Source organism: Phoca vitulina, unplaced genomic scaffold, assembly GCF_004348235.1.
Source record: "Phoca vitulina isolate PV1807 unplaced genomic scaffold, GSC_HSeal_1.0 scaffold30, whole genome shotgun sequence".
NCBI lineage: Eukaryota > Metazoa > Chordata > Mammalia > Carnivora > Phocidae > Phoca > Phoca vitulina.
The window spans coordinates 24,302,998-24,324,787 of NW_022589733.1; the positions used below are offsets into that span (position 1 = coordinate 24,302,998).

At 49.4% G+C, this 21,790-nt stretch overlaps 1 protein-coding gene across 2 annotated transcripts in view; it reads left to right on the plus strand.

Annotated features, from left to right (window-relative positions):
* The window catches only part of ZNRF1 (zinc and ring finger 1), a 94,219-nt gene that overhangs the window by 69,139 nt on the left and 3,290 nt on the right, over nucleotides 1-21,790 (plus strand). For both annotated transcript variants that reach the window (XM_032424558.1, XM_032424559.1), the window contains exon 2: nucleotides 12,362-12,457. In XM_032424558.1, the coding sequence (XP_032280449.1) occupies nucleotides 12,362-12,457 (96 nt within the window). The remainder of the gene's footprint in view (nucleotides 1-12,361; nucleotides 12,458-21,790) is intronic.

Below are 21,790 nucleotides of genomic sequence, written 5' to 3' on the forward strand. Positions count from 1 at the left end.
ACTTTCTTTCTTTGTCCTTTCCTTTCTGTAACTCTCCTTTTTGCCTCTAATTCCACCTCCAAAAACTTCATTAAAAAAAGCAAAGTTCATTAAAGGTTGATTTTTTTTTTTTTTTTTTTTTTTTAGATTTTATTTATTTATCTGACAGAGAGAGAGACAGGAGAGAGGGAACACAAGTAGGGGGAGTGGGAGAGGGAGAAGCAGGCTTCCCGCCGAGCAGGGAGCCCGATGCGGGGCTCGATCCCAGGACCCTGGGATCATGACCTGAGCCGAAGGCAGATGCTTAACCAACTGAGCCACCCAGGCGCCCCGATTTTTTTTTTTTTTTTTAATAAATCAATCAAGACCCCAGGATTTGAAAAAGAGTATATGCAGTGGAGAAACAGGCCAGCAACAGGGTGGTTCCAAGCACAGTCCTGGCTGCTGGTACCTGCCATGAATAAAGCTAGACCTGCATGGCTGGTGTCCTACTCAGACAGTGTCCCCCTCTGGAATTGGAAGAAGTGAGGCTCCCTTCTAGTGCTAATCAGTCCACAAATCCTCTGCAGGTGATAACTGCCCTTTTTTGCCTAGAGACCAGATTTTATTGTTCCCTTTGTCTTTTTTGAGGTCACGTGTTCCGGGGCCCCATTGTTTGCTGTTGAATCTATGAAGAAAAGGCTGAGGATTTCTGCCCACTCCTAAGAGTGTTGTCTGGCATTGCCCAAACACCGGAAAGCCCGTTCAGCAGTGGCTATGGGTATTGGGTCCAAGGGCCATAGGCGTGTGGTGTGTTAGGGATTGGAATGAAGGTGGGGCAGCCATTGAGAGGAAAGCATGGTATTCAGCTAAATAACTGGCATTTCCTGGCCAGACCAGTCTATCCCGTTGCCTAGCTTTTGGTGATCACTAATATCTAAGAATTTAAAGAAATTCTAACTTGATTCCTTAGACACTATTATTTTTGTAATAGATGGTCTATCCTTCAAATAAGACATCTCTAAAATAAAAGGCAAATGTTCATCTGGAGTCCATATGTACACTTTTTGAATCATGATTGGATGGCCCTAAACTTGCCTAAGCATGCTAGCCAGGTGACAAGGGATTATATTTGACATTCATCTTCCCTGGCCACTAGTTGGGGACTTGATCACACTCACTCTGAGGCTTTTATCTTTTCCATATTCATACTTGCTCAGTCTTCGGTAATCAGACCATCATGTCCCCACCTCCCCCTCTCCCCATCACCCCCTCCTCAACAGTCCTTCTAGGGCCTCTCTCTGGAAGAAATGAGTTATAATGTCAAAGGAAACAGAACTGATTAGTAGTCATAGCTCCTGTTCTGGCAAATGCCTTTCCTCTTCTTCACTTGGCTGGAATGCTGCCATAGGGCTCCGCCTGCCTAGAGTTGCTGTAGCAGCAGGGTGGGTTTGATGTCATCAGGCACCTATCCATGTGCACACCCTGCAGATCTTTGTTCCCTCTGTAGATATCTTCATTGAGCCTGTTCTCATTTGCAGTAAATGAACAGGAATAAATAAATGTATTGGGTATATGGTGGGGTTTGGTCTATATATTTCTTTAAATATCCATATATGTATTTATCATATATTCACTGATTCTAAGGCACATATATTTCACAATTTAACCACTCAAAAATCAGGATGTATCATAGAATCACATCTTAAAGTTATAATTGGCAGGGTTTTTTTTTTCCACTCTTGAACGTTTTTAATGGTGTCTCTTTAAATTGATGGCATCTTAGGGTCCACAAAATATGTAGGGTCAGCTCATTTTTTTTGCTTTGCCTGAAGAACAGGCGAAGAAATGAAATAGGGAGATCTAACAGTTTGCCTCAGTATATTTGAGCTATACTGAGTGCAGCCTCGTAAAATGGCCACCCCACATTCCACATGTCTCTTTCTCTGCACAGAACACTTGCGCATCTATCTTTGGTTGGGCTTTAGAACAATACTGGGCACTATAGAAATATTTCTAAGTTGCTTACAGAAGGACACCTGGCTAGTGCTAGGGAGAGCCTGGTTCTTCAGACTCCTGATAAGATTTTCTTTCCTCCAAACCAGTCAGCCTAGAATCCAGAAACAGCAAAAATACGTTGGGGCTGTAATACACTGTGCTTGGAGTAGAGAATGGAGATCACTACTGAGAGAATCTTTATAGTCCCAACACCCACAGAAGAAAAAAGCTAAGCACAATATATTATCACTATAGAATACATAGACATTGAAAATGATAAGTATGTGGATTGTTGCTGATGCAAGGAAATAAGTATATTGAAAAAGCAGAATATGAATATCCAGACAGAAAGGATTCTGGGAAAATAGTGGCTGGAATGCATGTCTCATCTTTTTGACTTACAATGCCAGCTATTTACCTCTTTGAGCCAAGCAGTGGGGCAGGAAGCCATGGCCCAGGAGTTAGAAAGGCTGAGCTCCCGAGAAAATGCTAAGACATAGAAGTTATGAAGGTGGAGATTGAAGATAAGAGACCTGGAAAATATATAAGACATTTGACATACAAGTAATAGGAATAATAGAAGGAGAAGAAGGCAGAGGAAGAGTGTATTGGTCAGGACAGGCTAGAACTAGATTGAGAATGAAATAACAAATACTCCCACAAGCTCAGTAGTTTAAACTCAACAAATTCATTTTCCCCCCACACTGCAGTATCCAGTACAGGTCATGGTTGGGCGGTGTGGAGTGGTGGTCTGCTCATTGTTACTTAGGAACCTGAGGTGGTAGGCAGCAGTGCAGGTCTGTGGTGAATCATGAGCTAATGCTTAAAGTCTGCTTGGCAGTGCATACATTACTTCTACTCACATTTCACTAGCCATTGCAAATCACAACCTCACCTTTAACTTCAAAGGGAGTAAGCAAGTGCAATCCTACCATAATGTATAGCTAGAAGGAGGAACACTAGAAATACTTGGTCAAGGGCACTCATGACTTACCACTAGGGGAATAACTAAGAAACATCTAAGCATATCCTGGTAAAATATCTGAACTCTAAGGATGAAAGGAAAAATCTTTCAAGTTTTCAGTCTGAAGGAATGTATTATTTACAAAGGAAAAAGAATCACACTAGAATCAAATTTTCTATTTGCAACACCAAAAAGCTAGAATATGGTAGAATTTTATCTGTAGACCATTGAGGAAAAAAAGGAAAACAACGATCCTATACTCAGACTTTTATTCAACATGGTATTAGAAGTCTTAGCCAGAGGAATTAGGCAAGAAAAAGAAATAAAAGTCATCCAAATTGGAAATGAAAAAGCAAAGTATCAGATGACATAATATTGTATAGAAAACTCTAAAGCCTCCACCAAAAAATTGTTTTACCTAATAAATAAATTCAGTAGTCAATGACGTATCTGAAAAAGAAATTAAGAAAACTATTCCAGGGGCGCCTGGGTGGCTCAGTCATTAAGCGTCTGCCTTCGGCTCAGGTCATGATCCCAGGGTCCTGGAATCGAGCCCCAAATCAGGCTCCCTGCTCAGCAGGAAGCCTGCTTCTCCCTTTCACACTCCCCCTGCTTGTGTTCCCTCTCTTACTGTCTCTCTCCCTCTGTCAAATAAATAAATAAACTCTTAAAAAAAAAAAAAGAAAGAAAACTATTCCATTTACAGTAGCAACAAAAACAAATACTTAGGAATAAATTTAACCAAGGAGGTGAAAGATTTGTACACTGAAAGCTATAAGACATTGATGAAAGAAATTGAAGAAGACACAAATAAATAAAAAGATATTCCATATTCATGGATTGGAAGAATTTATACTGTTAAAATGTGATCTACACATTCAGTACAATCCATATCAAAATTCTAGTAGGATTTTTCACAAAAATAGGAAAAACAATCCTAAAATGTGTATGGAACCACAAAAGATCCTGAATAGCCAAAGCAATCTTGAGAAAGAAGGATAAAGCTGGAGGTATCACACTTCCTGATTTCAAGCTATGTTAGTAAGCTATTGTAATCAAAACAGTATGGTATTGGCATAAAAACAAATGCATAGACCAGTGGAACAGAATAGAGGCCAAAAATAAACCCATGCATATACGGTCAATTAATTTTTTACAAAGGCACTGAGACTACACAATGGGGAAAGGATAGTCTGTTCAGTAGCGTTAGGAAAATTGGTTATCCACATGCAAAAGAATGAAACTGGGTCCCTATCTTAACACCATACACAAAAATCAACTCAAAGTGGATTAAAGACTTTAGTACAAGACCTGAAACTATAAAATCTTGCAATTTATAATTGAAATTTGTAAGAGAGCATGTCCCCACTGTCACCTGTCACCCCTGGTACTTACTGTGCTTGTGAACTTGACCCTCACTGTCCTAACACACCAAGTTCTCTGGCACCTGTATCCCCATCAGAGGGGCCTTCCCTGACCACTGTAGCTAAATTAGTGTGTGCATGCACACACACACAGCCCCCTCACTGCTTGATACTTTTTTTGGTGATTTATGATAAAAATTTCAAACGTACAGGAAAGTGGAAAGAAATTTGACTTATGCATCATTTTTTGATGCATCTCTTTTCAATGCACACGTCAGTACACGTTGCTCCAAATGCTTCAGCATGTATATCATTAACTACAGTTCAATATTTGCTTAGTTTTTTTTCTGGTTAAGGTAAAATTTACAAACAATGAAATCTCAAATCTTAAGTGTACATTCACTGAATTTTGACATGTATACGCATATGTGTAACCCAAACCCTCTTCATGATATAGACATTTCATCACCCCCAAAAGGTCTCTCATCCCCTTTTCAGTTCATTTCTGCCCCAACTCTTAACTGCTAGAGACGGGCACTGTTCTGAATTTTTCCACTACAGAGTTTTCCCTGTTGTAAAGCTTCATACATTTGGAATCATAATGTGTGCTCCTTTTTGTCCTTCCTCAGCATGTTTTTAATATCCATCCATGTGGTTGCATGTATCAGTAGTCATTGCTTTTTATTGCTGAGTAGTGTTGCATTGTATTCTGTCATGCCGCAGTTAATGTACCCGTTCCTTTGATGGACAGTTGAGTTATTTCCAGTTTTTGCTTGTTATGACTAAAGCTGTGATGAAAATTCTTACAAACATCTATTTGTAGACATAGGTCTTCATTTCTTTTGGGTAATTACGTAAATGAGGAGTTGCTTAGGTCAGGCCAGGTATATGTTTTGTTTTATAAAGAACTACCAGACCGTTTCCCAAAATGGCTCCTGCCAACAATGCCTGAGAGTTCCAGTTGCCCTACATCCTCGCCAACATTTGATGTTGCCAGTCTTTTAAACTTTATTGTTTGGCAATTTAATAAATAGATGTATTGGGGCTCTCCAGAGAAACAGAGCCAGTGGGGGGGGGGGGGGGGGGGAAGGAGAGAGGGAAAGAGAAAGTGATTTATTGTAAGGAATTGGCTCATGCAGTTATGGAAACTAAGAAATTCCATGATCTGTCATCTGCAAGCTCAAGATCCAGGAACGCCTTCTGGAGTTGGTTCCAGTTTGAGTCTGAAGGCCTGAGAACCAGGAGAACCAATACTGTACGTCCTGGTCTGACGACAGAAGACCAGTGCCCCAGATCAGTGAGGCAGACAGCTCAAAACCTTTTTTTCTCCATCTTTTATTCTGTCCAGCATTTCCAGTGGATTGGACAATGCCCACCAACATTGGGGAAGGCAATCTGCTTTATTTAGTCTACCAGTTCAAATGTTAAATTTCATTGAGGAACACCCTCACAAACACACCTAGAAATAACGTTTAACGAAATATTTGGGTACCCCATGACCCAACCAAGTTGACACATAGAGTTAACCATCACAACAGACATGTTAAAATAAACACACACACACACACACACACACACACACACTTTAAACTGATTTTAGGTGTCAGCGTGGCTGTCTCCTAATACCCACTTACGAGAATTTTCTTGGCTCCTGAGGCAACAGGTGAGCCTCAGTCCCTGGAATGGAACTGCTGAAGCTGAGTCCAGAAGAGAGGTGTTGAAAGAAGCAAGTCAGAACTGCTGGGCCTTTTCCTAGTCCAGAATGTTCTCTAGGCAAGGGTGCCTTAACAACTCATAAATTGTGCATTGGTTTCCAGTTATTTCTCAGGGGTTGGGCGGGAAAGTATGTGTGAAGAATGGGATATCCACAGCCTCTGCTCTTGGGACTCATCTCCGGCAGTATAGAAATGTCAAAGAAAGTCCCTAGTTACCCCTTGATCTTTCTTTTGTAATAAATCCCATTTTGCAGGGGTGCTCGGGTGGCTCAGTCGGTTAAGCCTCTGTCTTCGGCTCAGGTCGTGATCCCAGGGTCCTGGGATCGAGCCCTGCATTATTAAGTCTGCATCTCCCTCACTCTCTGCTGCTCCCCTTACTTATGCGTGTTCTTTCTCTCTCTCTCTCTCAAATAAATAAAATCTTTATAAAAAATCCCATTTTACCAAGTTCATTTAGTCAAATCTCATTTCACAGACATGCACCACAGGATGTGAGAGGGAAAGATCCAGGCTGGAAACTAGGAACTGAACAGTAGAGACATGGTGTTGAGGGCGGTGCTCTCTGAGCCCCCCTGGGTGAGGGGAATCTACATCAGCCCCTCTTCCCTGGGACAGGAGGTCCTGCCTGGGTGGCCTGGCTTCCTTTTCCTTGGTTGCTTCTTTAGATTCTTCTCCCTTTAGGTGATCCCAGAGACAGGCAGAACTGGGGCAGCGTTAAAATAGCGCATCAGCATAGGAGGGAGGGTCAGGGAGGGAACTGGGGCAACATGCGGAGCACACGTCCAGCCCCGAGAAATCAGGTCTTAAAGGAGAAGGTTGCAGTTCTGGCAAATGAGAAAAACTGATTTACATCTCAAGATAAATGTTGTGGAGGCCTGGGAGGATCATAACTTGAGGCAGTTGCCCTGTCCTGGAAGGACCCGGGCGCAGGAAGATGCTTACCGTACTGACTGTGTGTGCATTCCCGGGTCTCTGTTGGTTCACCTACCGGTGGGCTTACCCTGACCTTGCAGTTACAGGGGTCAAGGCCCTGCACTGGGTGGCGAGTGCGGGTTTGTCTTCTCCCCAGAGCTCTGGTTTGTAGCCCAGCTGAGGATTCCCCCATTTACGCAATCCGCTGTTGAAAGACAGGAAGCAGCAGCTGGGCTCTGGCTGATCACACTCCCGTGGGCTGTTCTGGCTGTATAATTTTGAGCTGCTTTGATGACGAGAAAGAGCAGAAGTAAGGTCCCCATTAGAAGGGCGCCTCTAGATTGGGGTAGAGGAATCCTGTAGCAGCGTTTGCTTGGGAGAGCCCATCCGGGGCAGAATCAGGGCATTACAGACAGATTCCCCTTGGTGCCCTGTCATTCATCCCTTCCTCATTTTGAGAGGTTGGCAGCGAAGGACCAGGAACCCTGTAACGTCCTTGCTTCTGCCACAATCCGGTGGGAGAGGAACCACTGTCAGACTTGGCCAGCAAGCCGGAGCTAGCCGGCCCTTCACTCTGTCAGTGGCCTGTATTAAAGCCCCAACACGTGCAGGGCCCTGCCTCTGATAAGATAGGGAGAGGGAAAGCGCGCGTGCTGCCCGCCTCCCAGCTCCCAGGGTGCGGTGGGTCTCAGATGCAGGCAGGGAGAGTCCGTCCCAAAGGCTCCGCCGGTAGCTCTCTCATGAAGGAAGGCAGAGCATGTCTTGCACATGCTTCCTGAGTGCTGATGAAGGGCTCTTCTGAAATTTGACTCAGTCTCGTCCACTGGGTGACTTTGGGAACCTTTGTCTTTGTCCACAGGGCTGATTTTAATTTGGCCTAAACTTTTTTCCCAAATGGTATCAAAATTTCCTAGCTATTTTCACCTTCAGATAGCTCATAAAGATCACAGTATTTATCATTCCGTAGGGCTATTGATGCTGAATCGTGTGACTGGACATTTGCAAGAAAAGATTGGGGTAGTAGAGTGCTAGCATCCATCTTGATGTCGGATGACCTTTCAGGAAAGAAGGTGGGGACATTAGTTTTTTCCCCTTAGCTCTCCTTGTCTTTCCAGCCCTCTTACCTCATGTCCTTTATTTTCCATTTAAAAGGTAATTTGCCAACTCGGCACCTTAACAACCAGTGCTACAGGCTCGGTGCCAAGTAGAAAGCACAGCTCAGTCCTTCCATGTTAACACAGTGCCCAGGAAAAAAAAAATTCCCCGATTGTTTCCGTTTATGAGATTATCCAGGCCCACAAAGAAATTGCTGGGACAGTGTGGAGGATTTGAAGTTATTATTTACTAATACCCAGCGTCTGTGTAGTGTTTATGTTCCTTTTGTCATAGGTCGCCTCCTCCTTAGACCAGCCCACCTGTCACCCAGCTTGGCAAGCAGGGCACACACAGAGTTAACAGTAGTACCCACTCCGTAATCTCGTAAATGCAGGCACATACGGCCCATTGGCTGCTCACTTACAGTAACGACTCAATGCACGCAAGCTGTTGTCTGTCATCACATGCAAGAGGCTGAACAGGGAGCCTCATTCCACACGGGCAGTATGGAAAGTGCCATGCACGGTGCTCCAGAAGTTCAGAGGAAACAGATGGGACAAGCAGAGATGGCCACCCCTCCCCCACCCGGCACACTTTGCGTGACCTGCGGCCTCTGTGCCCTGCTGCTCCACCACCCCCCACCTCCCGGCCCCCCCAAATCCTTCCCCAGCCCTCCTCTTCCTTCCTCCTCGTTCAGGGCTGCCAGGCTTGATGATACATTTGATTAGCTTCTTCATTGGGCGCTTTCAGGTTTCTTACCTCATCTGATCCTTGCAAGAGAGAGGCAAAGTCCTCTTTTTTTCCGATGAGAAAACAGAAGTCTGGGGAGTGTAGATTACTTAACCACATCTTGAAGCTGGAAAGCAGGTCATCTTGTCATTTCCCACTCACGTAATAGACCCTGAATTATTTTTTGATCCTTAACCCCGCCCCCCATTCCAGAGGAAGGTCATGCAAGTGGCACTAACCCTGCTTTCGCTAAAATGTAGGTCTCTTCCTACCACAATGGTGCTTCCTCTCCCGGTGTAATGTTTCCCAGCCCACCTCTTCTTAAAACCCTGTTCTGAAGTGTTTTCCCAGCACCACCAAGCAGTTAACCCAATTTCAACACTGTCTACTCGGAGATAGCATCAGACCGCACAGGTTAAGGGCTCCGTCCCCCACAACTGCCCCCCACTTCAGACCCCAATCACAAGTACAGGTTGTCACCTTCACTTCTGCCTGACTGGCTCTTAATCAGACGTTCCCATGACCCCCTTCTCGGGTTCGTTTAATTTGCTAGAGCACCTCACAGGACTCAGGGAAACATTTTACTTACTTGATTACCAATTTATTATATAAGGATATAACTCAGGAACAGCCAGATGGAAGAGATGCAGAGGGCAAGGTATGGGGACAGGGCATGGAGCCCCCATGCCCTGTCATGGGGCGCCACCCTCCCTGAATTTTCATGTGTTCACTGCCCTGGAAGCTCTCTGAGCCCCATCCTCTGGGGTTTTTATGGAGACTTTATTACATAGGCATTATTGATGAAATCAGTGGCCATTGGTGATTGAACTCCATCTCTAGCCCCCACCCCTCCCCAGAGGTTGAGGGGTAGGACCAAAAGTTCGGACCCTCTAATCAGCTGGTTGGTTCCCCTTGCAACTAGCCCCCATCCTTAGTTTACCAAGGAACTTTCCCAAAGTGACCTCATTAACATAAATTTTGGTGTGGTTGAAAGGGACTCTTATGAGTAACAAGACATTCCTTTCACCCTATGGCTCTGGAGCTATCCAGTGACAAAAGACCAAATACTACTGGTCTTATTATGTTAGGAAATTCCCAGGGTGTTAGGAACTCTGTGCCAGGAACAGGACGAAGACCAAATACATAGTTCTTATTGTAAATCACAATATCACAAGTGTAGTCGGCTCCTTCTTCCCGTTAGAAAGGACTTGAGATGGCCAGCTAAGAAATCCGACCAGTCTCAGCCCCACCCCCTCAAGAGTTTGAGCCTGAGTCTTCTTCAAGGCCTCTTTCTCTTTACAATGAGGGCACTGGCCTAAACCTGGGAATCTCACCTTGGTTTGTTTTTTGTAGGACATAAATGTCCAATGACATTTCCTTGTAGACCTTCTCGTTGGGTGGCCTACTTCCCAGTACCTTAGCTATAACTTGACTCCCTGTCCTGCATTCAAGGAGTCATGTTGGGATGCAGGGGTGATTGATGCTATTATAGTGATAACCACGAATCTGTTCTAGGTTATCAGGAAAGTGAGTAATGTGAAGCGTAAGGCCTTTTATCAGTAGTAACAGTTCACTTCAGCACCTCCCAGCGACTGTATTGGGGCCCGGTGTCGGAGGAGCTAGTCCAGAGCGTGTCCTCCCTGGCATGCCCTCAGCTCTGAGCCCTCAGCCTGCAGACAGGGTGCTAACATAACAAGTTTTTAAACTAGAAATGTCCTGTAGTCATTTAAGGTAACATAAAACCTTGGTCTTTTGAGTCAGAAAAAAACGGTGAAGGAATCTCTAAAGAAAATATTCCTTAATATTGGCTTATCTGCAGGGCCTGAGCATGAGGGCAGAACCAAGGCTTCAGAGGGACCTAGGGTGGATATGGAGACATCCTCGTTGTACAAGACTCAAGTTCATTACTCACCTGTCCACCACGTGTGTCACACTGTGTCTGTAGATTTCTAAACTGGGTTAGAAAAGATCAGCCTGGCACATCTGAGATCGGGTTTTGCCAGAAAACTGGGGATGGACCCTCCCCCTACCATGTTTCTTTTCAGTCTTCTGGTTTTGTTATTAATGGATTCATAACCACCCAGAGATCAGAAAGTACAGCCCTTGCTCCAAGCTTGGCCAGAATCCTTGGATCGATAGCACTTGCAAGACTTTTTAGCTGAGACACAGGATGCTCATGATTTTTGAGGAAAGGGGTCGGGGAAATGGGGACTGTGCCACGGAGTCTGAGGTCCACTTTGTCCATAGTCTGGTCCTACAGTTCATTGTCACTGAAAAGAGGAGGGTTTGGAGAAGACTTTAAGCAAAGTGCTTGTGCCCTACATGGGAACACAGGAGCTGGCTTGCTTCCTGTCTCTGCACCCACAGCTGTCAAAGTCCAGGGCTTTCCATACAGAATGAGCAAGGCCCTGGGAAGAAAGGTCTGACGTCCTCCTCCGTCCGGGAGCAGCGAACAGTCAATACGAGCCCTCCGGCTTTTGTCTGTGTCGTAGGAAGTGTTGCCGACAGATATTACCAGCATCCAGTGAAACTGTGCGTGGAACACTTAGACTGAAAAGTTACCGGGAGAGTCAAATTTTCACAACAAGATTTAGATGTGCTGTACTGGACCTAGGAAATCCAGGCTGGGTGGGTAAGAATTACAGTCACAAAAGGGAGAAGCTGCAACGTGTGAAATTAGATGTGGACAAATAAGTAATAACTTTCCAGTGATATTAGATCCTTTTGGTAGAATGGAACAGAGTTGATCATTTGAAAATAATTTCAGTAAAAATAAAATGGGGGAAATTGGAAATCGTTTACCTTTAAAAAGTTGTTTATAAATAAGTCAGGGGACTGGGTTTGCTTAATGGAGTTCAGCTCAGAAGATTCTCAGTGGAAATCTCCAGTAGGGGTACAGTTCTGATGAAACTGCTCAGATGTACAAGCAGTCCAGACTCCCCTGGTAGTGGAACAGCAGGGTCACCCCACCCTGTGTTCGCCAGGCGTTGTGCAACAGCTGTTACTCTTCGTGGCATATGGCCAAGGCGCGCGTGGCATCTGGGAGTGCTCCGGACGGCCACCCTGCTGCTCCGCACTCTCAGAGGACAGCTGCCTGAGCCACAGGGAGGCCAGGTGCCCTGGGTGAGGGATGGAGGTGCTACCTGGTTCCGGGAGGCCGGGGGAGGGATGGAGGTGCTGACCTGACCGCTGTCAGGCTTCCTGCCACAGGTGGCCCAGCCAAGTGGTTTGAGGGCTGTGAGGAGGAAGGGTATTAAATGCTTTGTTACTCAAAGACTGATGATTTGTTTGCCTTGATTGCATTCCTGCCTATCCCTGCTGCCCACTAGACCCCCTTGGGAAAGGGTCTAAAGGAAAATAAAACTCAGACCAGCTGCCCGTGCCTTCTGATAAGCTTCACCGAGAGGCCTGTGGCAGGGACAGCCCTGGCGGGCCAGTGGGAGGTAGGAGGCTGTGATAAAATAACAGAATTAATGAAGGAAAGATCAGATCTAGGGTGTATCTAGATTGGAATTCTCCACGTTGACTCTGACCCCACATGGCCATAGCTATCTAAGGCCCTCTGTGTTGGTTGTGGGTGTGCTTGGTTTGGAGGAAGCATTTCATACTGTTTTCCTCTCTTTCAGGTTTCAAGTGCCCCATTTGTTCCAAGTCTGTGGCTTCTGATGAGATGGAAATGCACTTTATAATGTGTCTGAGCAAACCTCGCCTCTCCTACAACGGTAAGGGTTTGGCCGGGGGAACCTCCGAGTGAGGGTCTTCCCAAGTTCGCGTGGCTCTGGGCAGCATTGGCGCCCCGCGTTCCGGCAGGAATGCCTGCACGGTGTCGAGGAATCAGCTGTTCCGGGGGTCTTGGTCCAGCAGCTGGGGAGGAAGCAGAGTAGAACAGGAAGGAAGGCCCGGCCAGCGGTCAGGCCCATGGCACTGGCCGGTTTCTCGGGTTGCTCAGTTAGGCCTTTGCCCATTTACACAGCTGCCAGTGGAGGGCCTGGGGGGAATGCCACCTCCTCGGGGGAGGGGGCGTCGGTGCCGCTGGTGTGCATAGCAGAATAAGTTCGGTAATTGGACACCCTTCAGGGACTGAAAATGCTGACCTGCTACCTAGTCAGTCCACCAAGGCCACACTGCTTCCTACCTTGGAGGCTGCCTCAGAGCTGAGCAGGGAGTGCACTAGGGGTAGAATTACCAGGCCAGGCCATCCCGTGAAACACGGCACCTCTGTGGACGAAGGAAGTGTTGACATCTGCCTGGTATGCTGTGGGGAAAGATCTGAATTCAAAGTCCGCCTCCATCACTTACCATACAGTCTTAGACAAGCTGCTCAGCTTAGCAGAGCCTTGGTGTTCTGGTCCGTGAAACGGGACTGTTAGTAACCTGGCTCTTAGGATTTCTGTCAGAATAATGTAAGACACTTACACCTCAAAGCCTTCAATACAGAGCCTGGCACGCGGTCAGTGCTCAGGAAGTTAGAGCTGGCTTTGATCGAGACAGTCACCCTCAAAGATGTGCGCCCATCCGTGGGTCTCCTCTCGTCATTTTCCAGAGTGGACTGAGGTCTCTTCAGTGCTGGGCGCCGTGGGCTGCCCGCAGCTCTCTGATCTTCCACTGTTAACGTGCTTAATCTGGTCTTCAGACCATGTTCACTGGAGGAATGCACCTTCTACAAGAACAGGCACTGGGTCTGAGGGGGCATGTCCCAACCCCATCACTAGGCTGCCTTCTGGGGTTGAAGTCATAGCAGTGCTCGGGACGAATTCTGTGGTTTCTCAGTCTGTGGACTGGCTAGGAAGTGAGCCTGGGATCACTTGAGCCCCATCCTGACGATGAAAGTTTCCCCGGGTAGACTCTCCTTCCAGAGCTGTCCTTGGCCTCCTGCCTCCTCAGACCCAGATGCACTCCTGCCTCCACACAGCATTAGCCTAGGGAGGCCTGATGATTCCAGATTGTTCCTGCAAAGTACATCTGACAAATCTGATCTACTCCTTCTCCTAAAAACACACCCTGCTAGTCCCTTATCTCTTACTTACTTGCTCAGCTGATTCTGCATGCGTGTGGGCAGGGCTACACTCAGTCTGGTCCTGTTTGCTTGGGTTGGAGCACCGGCTGCAGGGCAAGTTGTGGCCCTGCCCCCGCCCCCAGCGTTCCTTCTGCTTTATTTCCCACCTGGTGCCCAGGAAGCCCCTCTTCTACCCTGTGGACAGCCGCTCCCTGTCCCTGGACACTGCTGCTCCCGCTTTTCTGAAACATCGTCATGTGAGCTCTGGGCTTCCTGTCAGACTCGTCAGCGTACGTTCCTTAAAGGATGCGCCAGCTCCACTTTGTTCTTGCTGCTCCTCGTCTCTGCCTGGGACCATGGAGGGACACGAGTCTTCTCCCGTGGCCCACAGCCCTCCCCAACCGTGGCCTCAGAAACTGTGTTCACTTATTCTCCACATGTGCACAGCCCTCATGAAGACCGCTTTTTGTCCTGTGGGTGGCTGGGGAGAGCTCTGTGTAGACACTGCCTCGCTGTCATAAGAACACAAAGCAGCTTCAGAGTGGGCTCCACCCGAGAGGACTGGGCTCTTGACATCATCAGGGAGAACTCTGCAAGGGCAGCTGTGGAGGACGGAGTGCTCTTGGGCCACCTGAGTGAGAGGTACCCACACGCCCCATTCGGAGAACAGGGAAGGTGAGGGCCTGTACGTGCCAGGTGCTGCCCGGAGCTCTCCTCCGTGCCCACAGCCACAGGGCAGGGCCTCCTCTGCCCGTCCCCTTCACTTCCACGGGAGAGCCAGCGTGGCCGCCCACAGAAGTCACACTCAGAGTCAGAGTCCCCTTAGAGGAAGAGAAAGTTGGCCAACCAGCCTGAGACAGAACTGCAGCTTCTCCCATTCTGGCCCCATTTTCCCCTCCTCCTCTCATTGAAAGCCACCTCTTCAGGGTATGTGTGTGTGTGTGTGTTTGTAAACTAGAGGCTTTAAACTCAAGGTCATCTTTTGCAAAAGCCAGTCCTTCCCGGCAGAGGCAAGGGAGAGGCATGTTGCAGCCGGTCTTGTTGGTGGGATTTGACTTAAGGCCATGAAGATGCTTCAGAAATGATGGCTGGCCTCTCTCTCTGGACACTTACGCCTTCATGGCTGGGCTCCCAGGAGCCAGGCTCTGTGTTCACTGAAGACGTCTGAACCTTCCAGATAAGAGAAGGCGTTTGCCACCTGGGGTGTATATGTGGAGTGGAAGTCTCCAGAGCTGGTCTAGGGCCTGTTCTAATTCACGGAAAGGACAGGGCTTTCAGGGGCCATAGGCCCCCCAAGTCAGGACCTCTGGGTGTTTTTTTGGTTTTGCCAATAACATACTTTACCCATGATTCCTCATCATCCCATCCTCCCCACCTTCACTTTATCTTTTCTATGTAAAAGAAATGTGAGGAGACTTAAAGAATCTGTAAAGTGTGGAGCTCCCAGAATCTTCTGGAAAGTGGGCAAGATGGGTCTTTCTTAGTGGATAGAGAGCGAAGTGCTATTTTCTTATGAAGATTCACCAGAACTCGTGGTCACTTCCCTGGAGATTTCTCATCTACACACACATATACACACATTTTCTGTAATTGCTGGCGCTAATTGGGGAAATTTCTAGAAAATTTACAGTGGTTATATAAGATGAAATTTAGTTAACCGCCAAAGGAAAAAAAGTAGAAACCTCCTAAATGAGGCAGATAGAAAGTAGTATTTTTCTTATTATGAGGGTTGGCCTGAGCTGTGGGTTGGAAAGCCTCCAGTAGCGGCCTGCCAGATTTAAAAAAAAAAAAAACCAACTTAGGAAAGGCAAGACTAGTTTAACTGGTCCACCCAGTGCTCAAGAGAAATGTGAAGAGCAGGAACTGGAACTCCCAAGGCAAGCACCTGGCTCGCAAGGCCTGTGAGTAGCCACCCCAGGCTGAGGGTGCAGGGAGGGTGCTTGACCCCAGAGCACTGAATGTTCCATCCTTCCTTCTCCTCCACAGCGGCTCTGAACTCAGGACCCCTAGGAGATGAGGGAGGAGTTGGTGGGTCCCACTTTTGTGGGTAAATGCAGTGAGCTTGAATGGGCCTTTAGTTTCTCTCCCTTTCCAACATCTGTTTGTAGTTCTGAGACCAGAGAGCTCGCCCTCAAGAATATGCAGTCCAATTTTGACATTCACATTGCTCAGCCTGCAGAATGAGCCTTGAGATGGGCTGGAGGACCTGATTTTGTTGTGAACAGAAGAGAGTCCTAATACCGTGGCGGGGCATGATAGATGGCCAGCTGTCCATGGAAAGTTTAGGGGGCCTTGATTCCAAGACCAGCCAGGGGTCCATGGTCCCGGTAGATTCTGGGGTGTTTCGGGTTCCTTTGCCAGCAGTATTGAGGAGAACTTGGTGGCTATCAAAACGGCTTCAGGAGATGCTCAGCTCTCTTCTGGAGTCCTGACCCATGCCCTGCTTCTTAGGTCCTAACAACCTTCTCTCCTCCTCTCTGCCTAAAGTCATTGCCCCCAACTTAAGGGCTCTGAAAATGCTGCATGTCACACAAAGTTTCTTTAAAGGAAAGGGAACCTGACGCCCCCCCCCCAAAAGCAGGAATACCTCCGTTAGTTTACCCCGAGCCAGCAGACTTGTGTAAATGGTACCTATTTGGCCTGCATTCCTGCTGAGACCCTGTGGTTGGGATGGACCTGCCTTTTCTTAAGCCTGGAGGAACCACATCCTGGCCGAGGAGTGTGCCCAACCCAGTGGGGCCCTGCCAGGGGCTATTGTTAGATGCTATAGCAGTGCCAGACTCAGAGGGGTCTGCCCTGGGACCCCTCCTCCAGGAGGGAGGGCTGGAGGGAGCTCCGGCGGCTGCTGACCAGAGGGCTGCAGCGTGAGTGAGGAGTCAGCGGGCAGGAGACCCACAGAGGCTGGCCACAGCGGGGACACCAGAATCAGGTGGCTACAAGAGAAGGGACTGAGTGGTGTCGCCGTGGGGAGCCTCGGTAAAGATGAAGCCCTCCAGGCCTGAACTTTATTGGCTGACCCCTCTGGGCTTCCGTCATTGCAGCCAACCCACCAAAACAATTGGAACACGCCCCACAATCTGGGGTGTTGGGCAGGGGATGCCACCGCTGGTAGGGGAAGTCTCTGCGCTCCGTTACCCCTGCTCCTGGAGATTTCCCAAGAAGGGAGCTGGTGAGACCTGGCGTTGATGGCACGCCCCTCCTGAACCCCCAGGAGACGGCCCGGCAGCTCTGCATCTGCTGAGGAGGCTGCAGGACCAGGTTCTACTGCCCCGGGGTCGGCAATGAGGCCAGGAGGTGGAGCCGGGATCTGTGTCATTTGCTTGGGGTTCTCCCTCCAGCTCCTGCCTTCCTTCCCACCAGGGCCTCGACTGCCGTTGGGCACCAGGGGCAATGCATTATGTCTGGTCCTGCTCTCAGCTGCCGGCTCCGAGCTGCACCAACTTCAGCCTTCCCCCCAGGGTGCTGGTACCGGCAGAAATGGATCTGTAGCTGTCTGGGCCTTCCTGCCCGCTCCATGACACCAGCAGCTCTGGGGGTCCCCTGGGGAATGTGGGAGCCGGGGCTCCCCACGGGGCAGCTCAGCCTCACAGCGGCACTAGGGGGCCAGAGTGCGGCTCCCTCGGTCTAGGCTCCTGCACCCTTCTTGGGCCGCACGTGCACAGTAGTTCCACAAGAAGAGAAAGATCTGAGACTGGGATGGGTGGTGTTTTCCAGCTTTCCTCTTCCAGGGAAGAGACCCTGTCACCTGGTCCTTTAAGGAAAGGAGGTAAGGTGGCCAAGTGGAAGGACCTCGTCTTGGGAGCCATGGCCACTTACCAGCTACATGAGCTGATCCAGAGACCTCCCCTGAAAGGTCTTTCACATTCACTGAGATGTTTCTGTGACGTCCTTGTATATAGCTCGCCCCAAAGAAGTGAAGCCTCCTTTCTCTCCTCCTCCTAGATCTTTCTTTGACAAAAGCAGCTGTTAGAGTGCTCCCCCTATATCTCAGGGAGGGAGCAGAAGTATGCAGTCACCTCCCACCCCTGCCCCACCCCCGCCCCACCCCAGCATCACCCCTCCTGCTGTGGCGTCGGAGAGTTTTGCCTCTGGTTTGGCTCCCTGGTCTAGTTGGAGGGATAGACATTGGCATCATTTAGCACCACCCCCAGCCAGACCAAACACTTCTGAACTCCCCCTTGGGCAGTGACCTTGGCTTTGCACAGGGCATCAGGAAGCTTGGGCGGGGCCAGGCCGGGTGGTGGTGGTGGTTAGGAGCCAGTAAGAAAAAGGCAGAAAGCACAGCTTCGTTTCTGTGTTCTCCTCAACCGGCATCGGTTAAGGCCCCCTCCCATGGGTACCTGGGGATACCAAGAGACATTTGTGTCCGTCTACCAGGTGGCCTCAATTTGTGCCAGGCCCAGGGTCGCCGACAGCGGGCAGCAGCCTCCTGCAGGACGAGTATGGAAATGCCTTGGAAATCCCACAGGAACCAGTTGGTAGCCGGGCATCAGTTTCAGCCATTTCCACCCGCCTGCTGAGCTCCCAGGGACATCTGGGGGCTGCTGATTGCAGAGCTCCAGGGATTGGGACAGGAAGTTTTACTCAGCCCACTCAGGCCTGGGGCCGGATCTGTGTAGCTCCCGCTTTCCGCTCTGGGAAGAATGCCGCTCCCTGGGCACCGCGCTGGGTGTGGATACCGCTGGCCTCCCCACACTGTCAGGTTCCCAGCCCCTCGCTCCTCCCTATCCTCGCCACTCCAGGCCCCAGGGAAATGTGCTCCCCAGCCGGGTGGGGCAGCCCGCAGTTTCTTGCCGCCCAGGCTGCAGCCCCAGGCTGCCTGGTGAGGCACGTGCTTCGCGAAGTGTTGTGTGCTGGTAATTGATTGTTCGGAAGAAAATGCATCTGACCTTCTTGTGCTCAAGCCTGAGTCCTTGGTTAAAAAAAGGAACAGGAAGCTGTTTGGGACCCAGGGAATTCTAACCTGCCCCTCAGCCTCCCTGCTGGGGTGCCAGTCAGTGGGGGAGGGGGGAATGCAGGGGACACTGACTTGGATCTGTAACCTTACTGCACCGCAAGGATAGGAACTCATCCGTAAGTGTGGGGAGGGGTCCATGAACAGGAGCCAGGGCCCAAACTCACTTTACCAATGAGATGCCTGAGGCAGAGAGGGCAGAAGTCATCGCCCAGGAATGTCTACAGGATGGCTCTGCCTCCTCAAAGCCAGACCGGTTTTCTCCTCCCATCTTTTTTGGGGATCTTTCCTCCAGGGTTTTATTATGAAAGCGTCAGACATACAGCAAAGTTTGAGTGTTTTACCGTGAGCACCCAAATCCCCACCATCCAGAGTCTGCGTTTTCCTGCACCTGCTCAGTCACACAGCTCTGTCCACCAAATCCACCTGTCGATGCATTTCAGAGCCACATGAAAACACCAGTACACTTCCTTCTTGGGGTTTTTAATTCTAAAGGTAATGCACGGGCAAATAAATTTAAAAATACATAAAAACATTTTGCTTCTAGTCCTCCTTTCCTCCACCATTGAAGTGTAGATCCTCCCAGATGTTTTCTGTGCTTACACGAACATACAGATGCACACATACGTTTCAATATGGAGGACATCCGGTGCTTTAGGAAATGGCATCGCGCCCTTTTACGGATCCACCACGTGCCACATTTGGAGTCTGAGGTGACACTCCAAGGGCAGACTGATGGCGTGCCATCTGCTTTTTCTGTTCTTGTCACCTTTCGGGTGGGCCTGTGGGTTAGCCTGATGGCAGGAAATGACCCCAGGTGGTTGCGGTCAGGCAGCTGAGAGTGACTTCTGTGCACAGGGACGTCAGTCCTGAACTGGTCCTATCTTAGGCTTTTTCCTCAGGGTTCATGGTGGGGAGCTTTGAGGCACTTTGGCCCTCTAGGCCATGAAGAATCCTCGTTTTTCTGGGCCCCAGATGTTTCCCTTCCCACCAGAGTAATCAGAGAGCACCCAGAAACAGCAAGGGAGGGGGCACCATGTGAAGGGTTCCAGGCCCTGCACTACCACTCGCAAACCCCCAACTTAGGCAAGGTGCTTGACTTCTCTGGCTTCAGTATCCTCCTTGGCAAAATGGGACCAGCACATATGCCCCGTCGCTCATGAAGTTGTGAGGCTCGGTTGAACACACACACAATCCAGTAGGCATCACTGGCAGTGCTCGAGGACAAGTGAGGGACTGATCCTGCTTCCAGCTCGCCTTTCTTCACATCCATAACCCCACCCTCTTGGTATTTCTCCTGTGGTTTGGGAACTTCTGAGTAACCTTGGCTTCCTTCACCCCTTGCACTTGCCTTTCAGATGTTAGAAGTAACCTTGTGTTCTGTCTTTTGCCCTCTTGGATTTCAGTGAATCTCTATCCCGCATCTACACCCATCACCCTCGTCTCTCTTCTCAACCCCAGATCCAGACTCCAGTGGACTCCTGGAAGTTTCCATTAGCGTGTCCCAGTGGAGACGCCTGGTCAGCACCTCCCACCCAACTCTGAACTCACTTCTGCCTGTCCTCCTCTTCCCGGGTCCCCTGTCCTAGTGACGAGTACTGCCGCTTGCCCAGCTGCCCTGGTCAGCGCATGCCATCCCTCCCTCCTTGCCCTCATGGCTAGTGCAGGCCCTGAGTCCTTCCCTCCAGCGCTGCTGGATCGGCGTCCAGAGCGAGCTTCCCGTCTCTGAGCTCTGCCAGCCCATTCTGCGGTAGTCAGCAGAGACCAGCTGCGATCGGGATGCACCTCCAGAGCCTCGCAGTGAACCAGATGAAGCCCGGGCACCACAGCAGAACACGAGTTCGTCCTGGGGGTGTCGGTCTCACCCCCCTGCCCCACTGTGGCCCCACGGCTCTCTGCACGCGCCATAGCAAACTTCCTGCTGTTCCCAGTGCACAGATACTGTTCCCTTTGCCTGAAATGTCCTTCCCTGAACAGTCCCCACCCTGACAGGGCATCAGCCATACCCTCATACCTGGACTTGTATGCATCATAAGGCTTCCTAGAAATTGGTGTGCTGTTCATTTCCGTTTACTTGTCCGCCTTCCCTGTGAGACTATGACTTCAATCCTGAGACCGTGGCTTCTTTACGGAGTTGCCAGCACCAGAATGTTATAGAAATTTAATAAGGGGCTGCTTCCCCAGCCACGGTGCTCCGCCTATTTTTCTCAGGCTTTTCCGGCTGTGGCTGTGCAAGGGGCCTGTGGTGTACAGTAGCTTCCTTCCATTCCTTTTTTTGTGGGGGACCTTTTTTTTCTTCTTTTTTAAATTGAGTCATAGTAGCATTTAGGATCTTCCCAATGCTGTGTTACCACCATCTCTGTCTAGTTAAAATTTTCAAAAGAAAACCCCCCATGACTGTACTTTTATCTAAAATAGAGTCCATTGCAAAGAGCCAGAGGGTAGAATGGTGGTCACCAGGGGCCGAGGGGATGGGGAAATGGGGAGTTGCCATTCGAGGGGTGTAGAGTTTCAGTCATGCCAGAAGAGTAAGTTCTGGAGACCTGGCGCCCAGCGTTCTGCCTGCAGCTGGTGATACTGTTCTGCACACTTAAAAATCTGTCAAGAGGGTGGATCTCCTAAGTGTTCTTACCACCGGAAAAGGGGAAGAAGAAAACCCCTTACCCATAAAACAGTCCCCCCCCCCCCCCCCCCCGCCCATCCCTCCTGCCCCCAGCCCCGGGCCTACTTCTTGTCCAGATTGGCCTATGCTGTGCATTTCACAGAAAGGAGTCGTCGGATAGGTGACTTTTTGTGTCTGGCTTCCTTCACTTCGCCTGATGTTCTCCAGGTCCATCCACACTGCAGCCCCGCATCGGCGCTCCGCCCCTTTCCCACGGCTGAGTGACACTCCGTTGTAGGGAGAGATCCCGTTTGTTAATCCAGTTCTCGGCTGGGGGCACCGGGGGTGTTCCCACCTGTTGGCTATTGCGCACATGCTCGCCCGAGCAGCCGCTGGAGTTCCGGCCTCGCGCCCCATCACCGTGCTTTGCCAAACCAGAACTCCGTGCACCTGGGCCGCGTGTATGATTTGGGGACGGTCTGCTCAGGGAGGCAGCTGGCCTC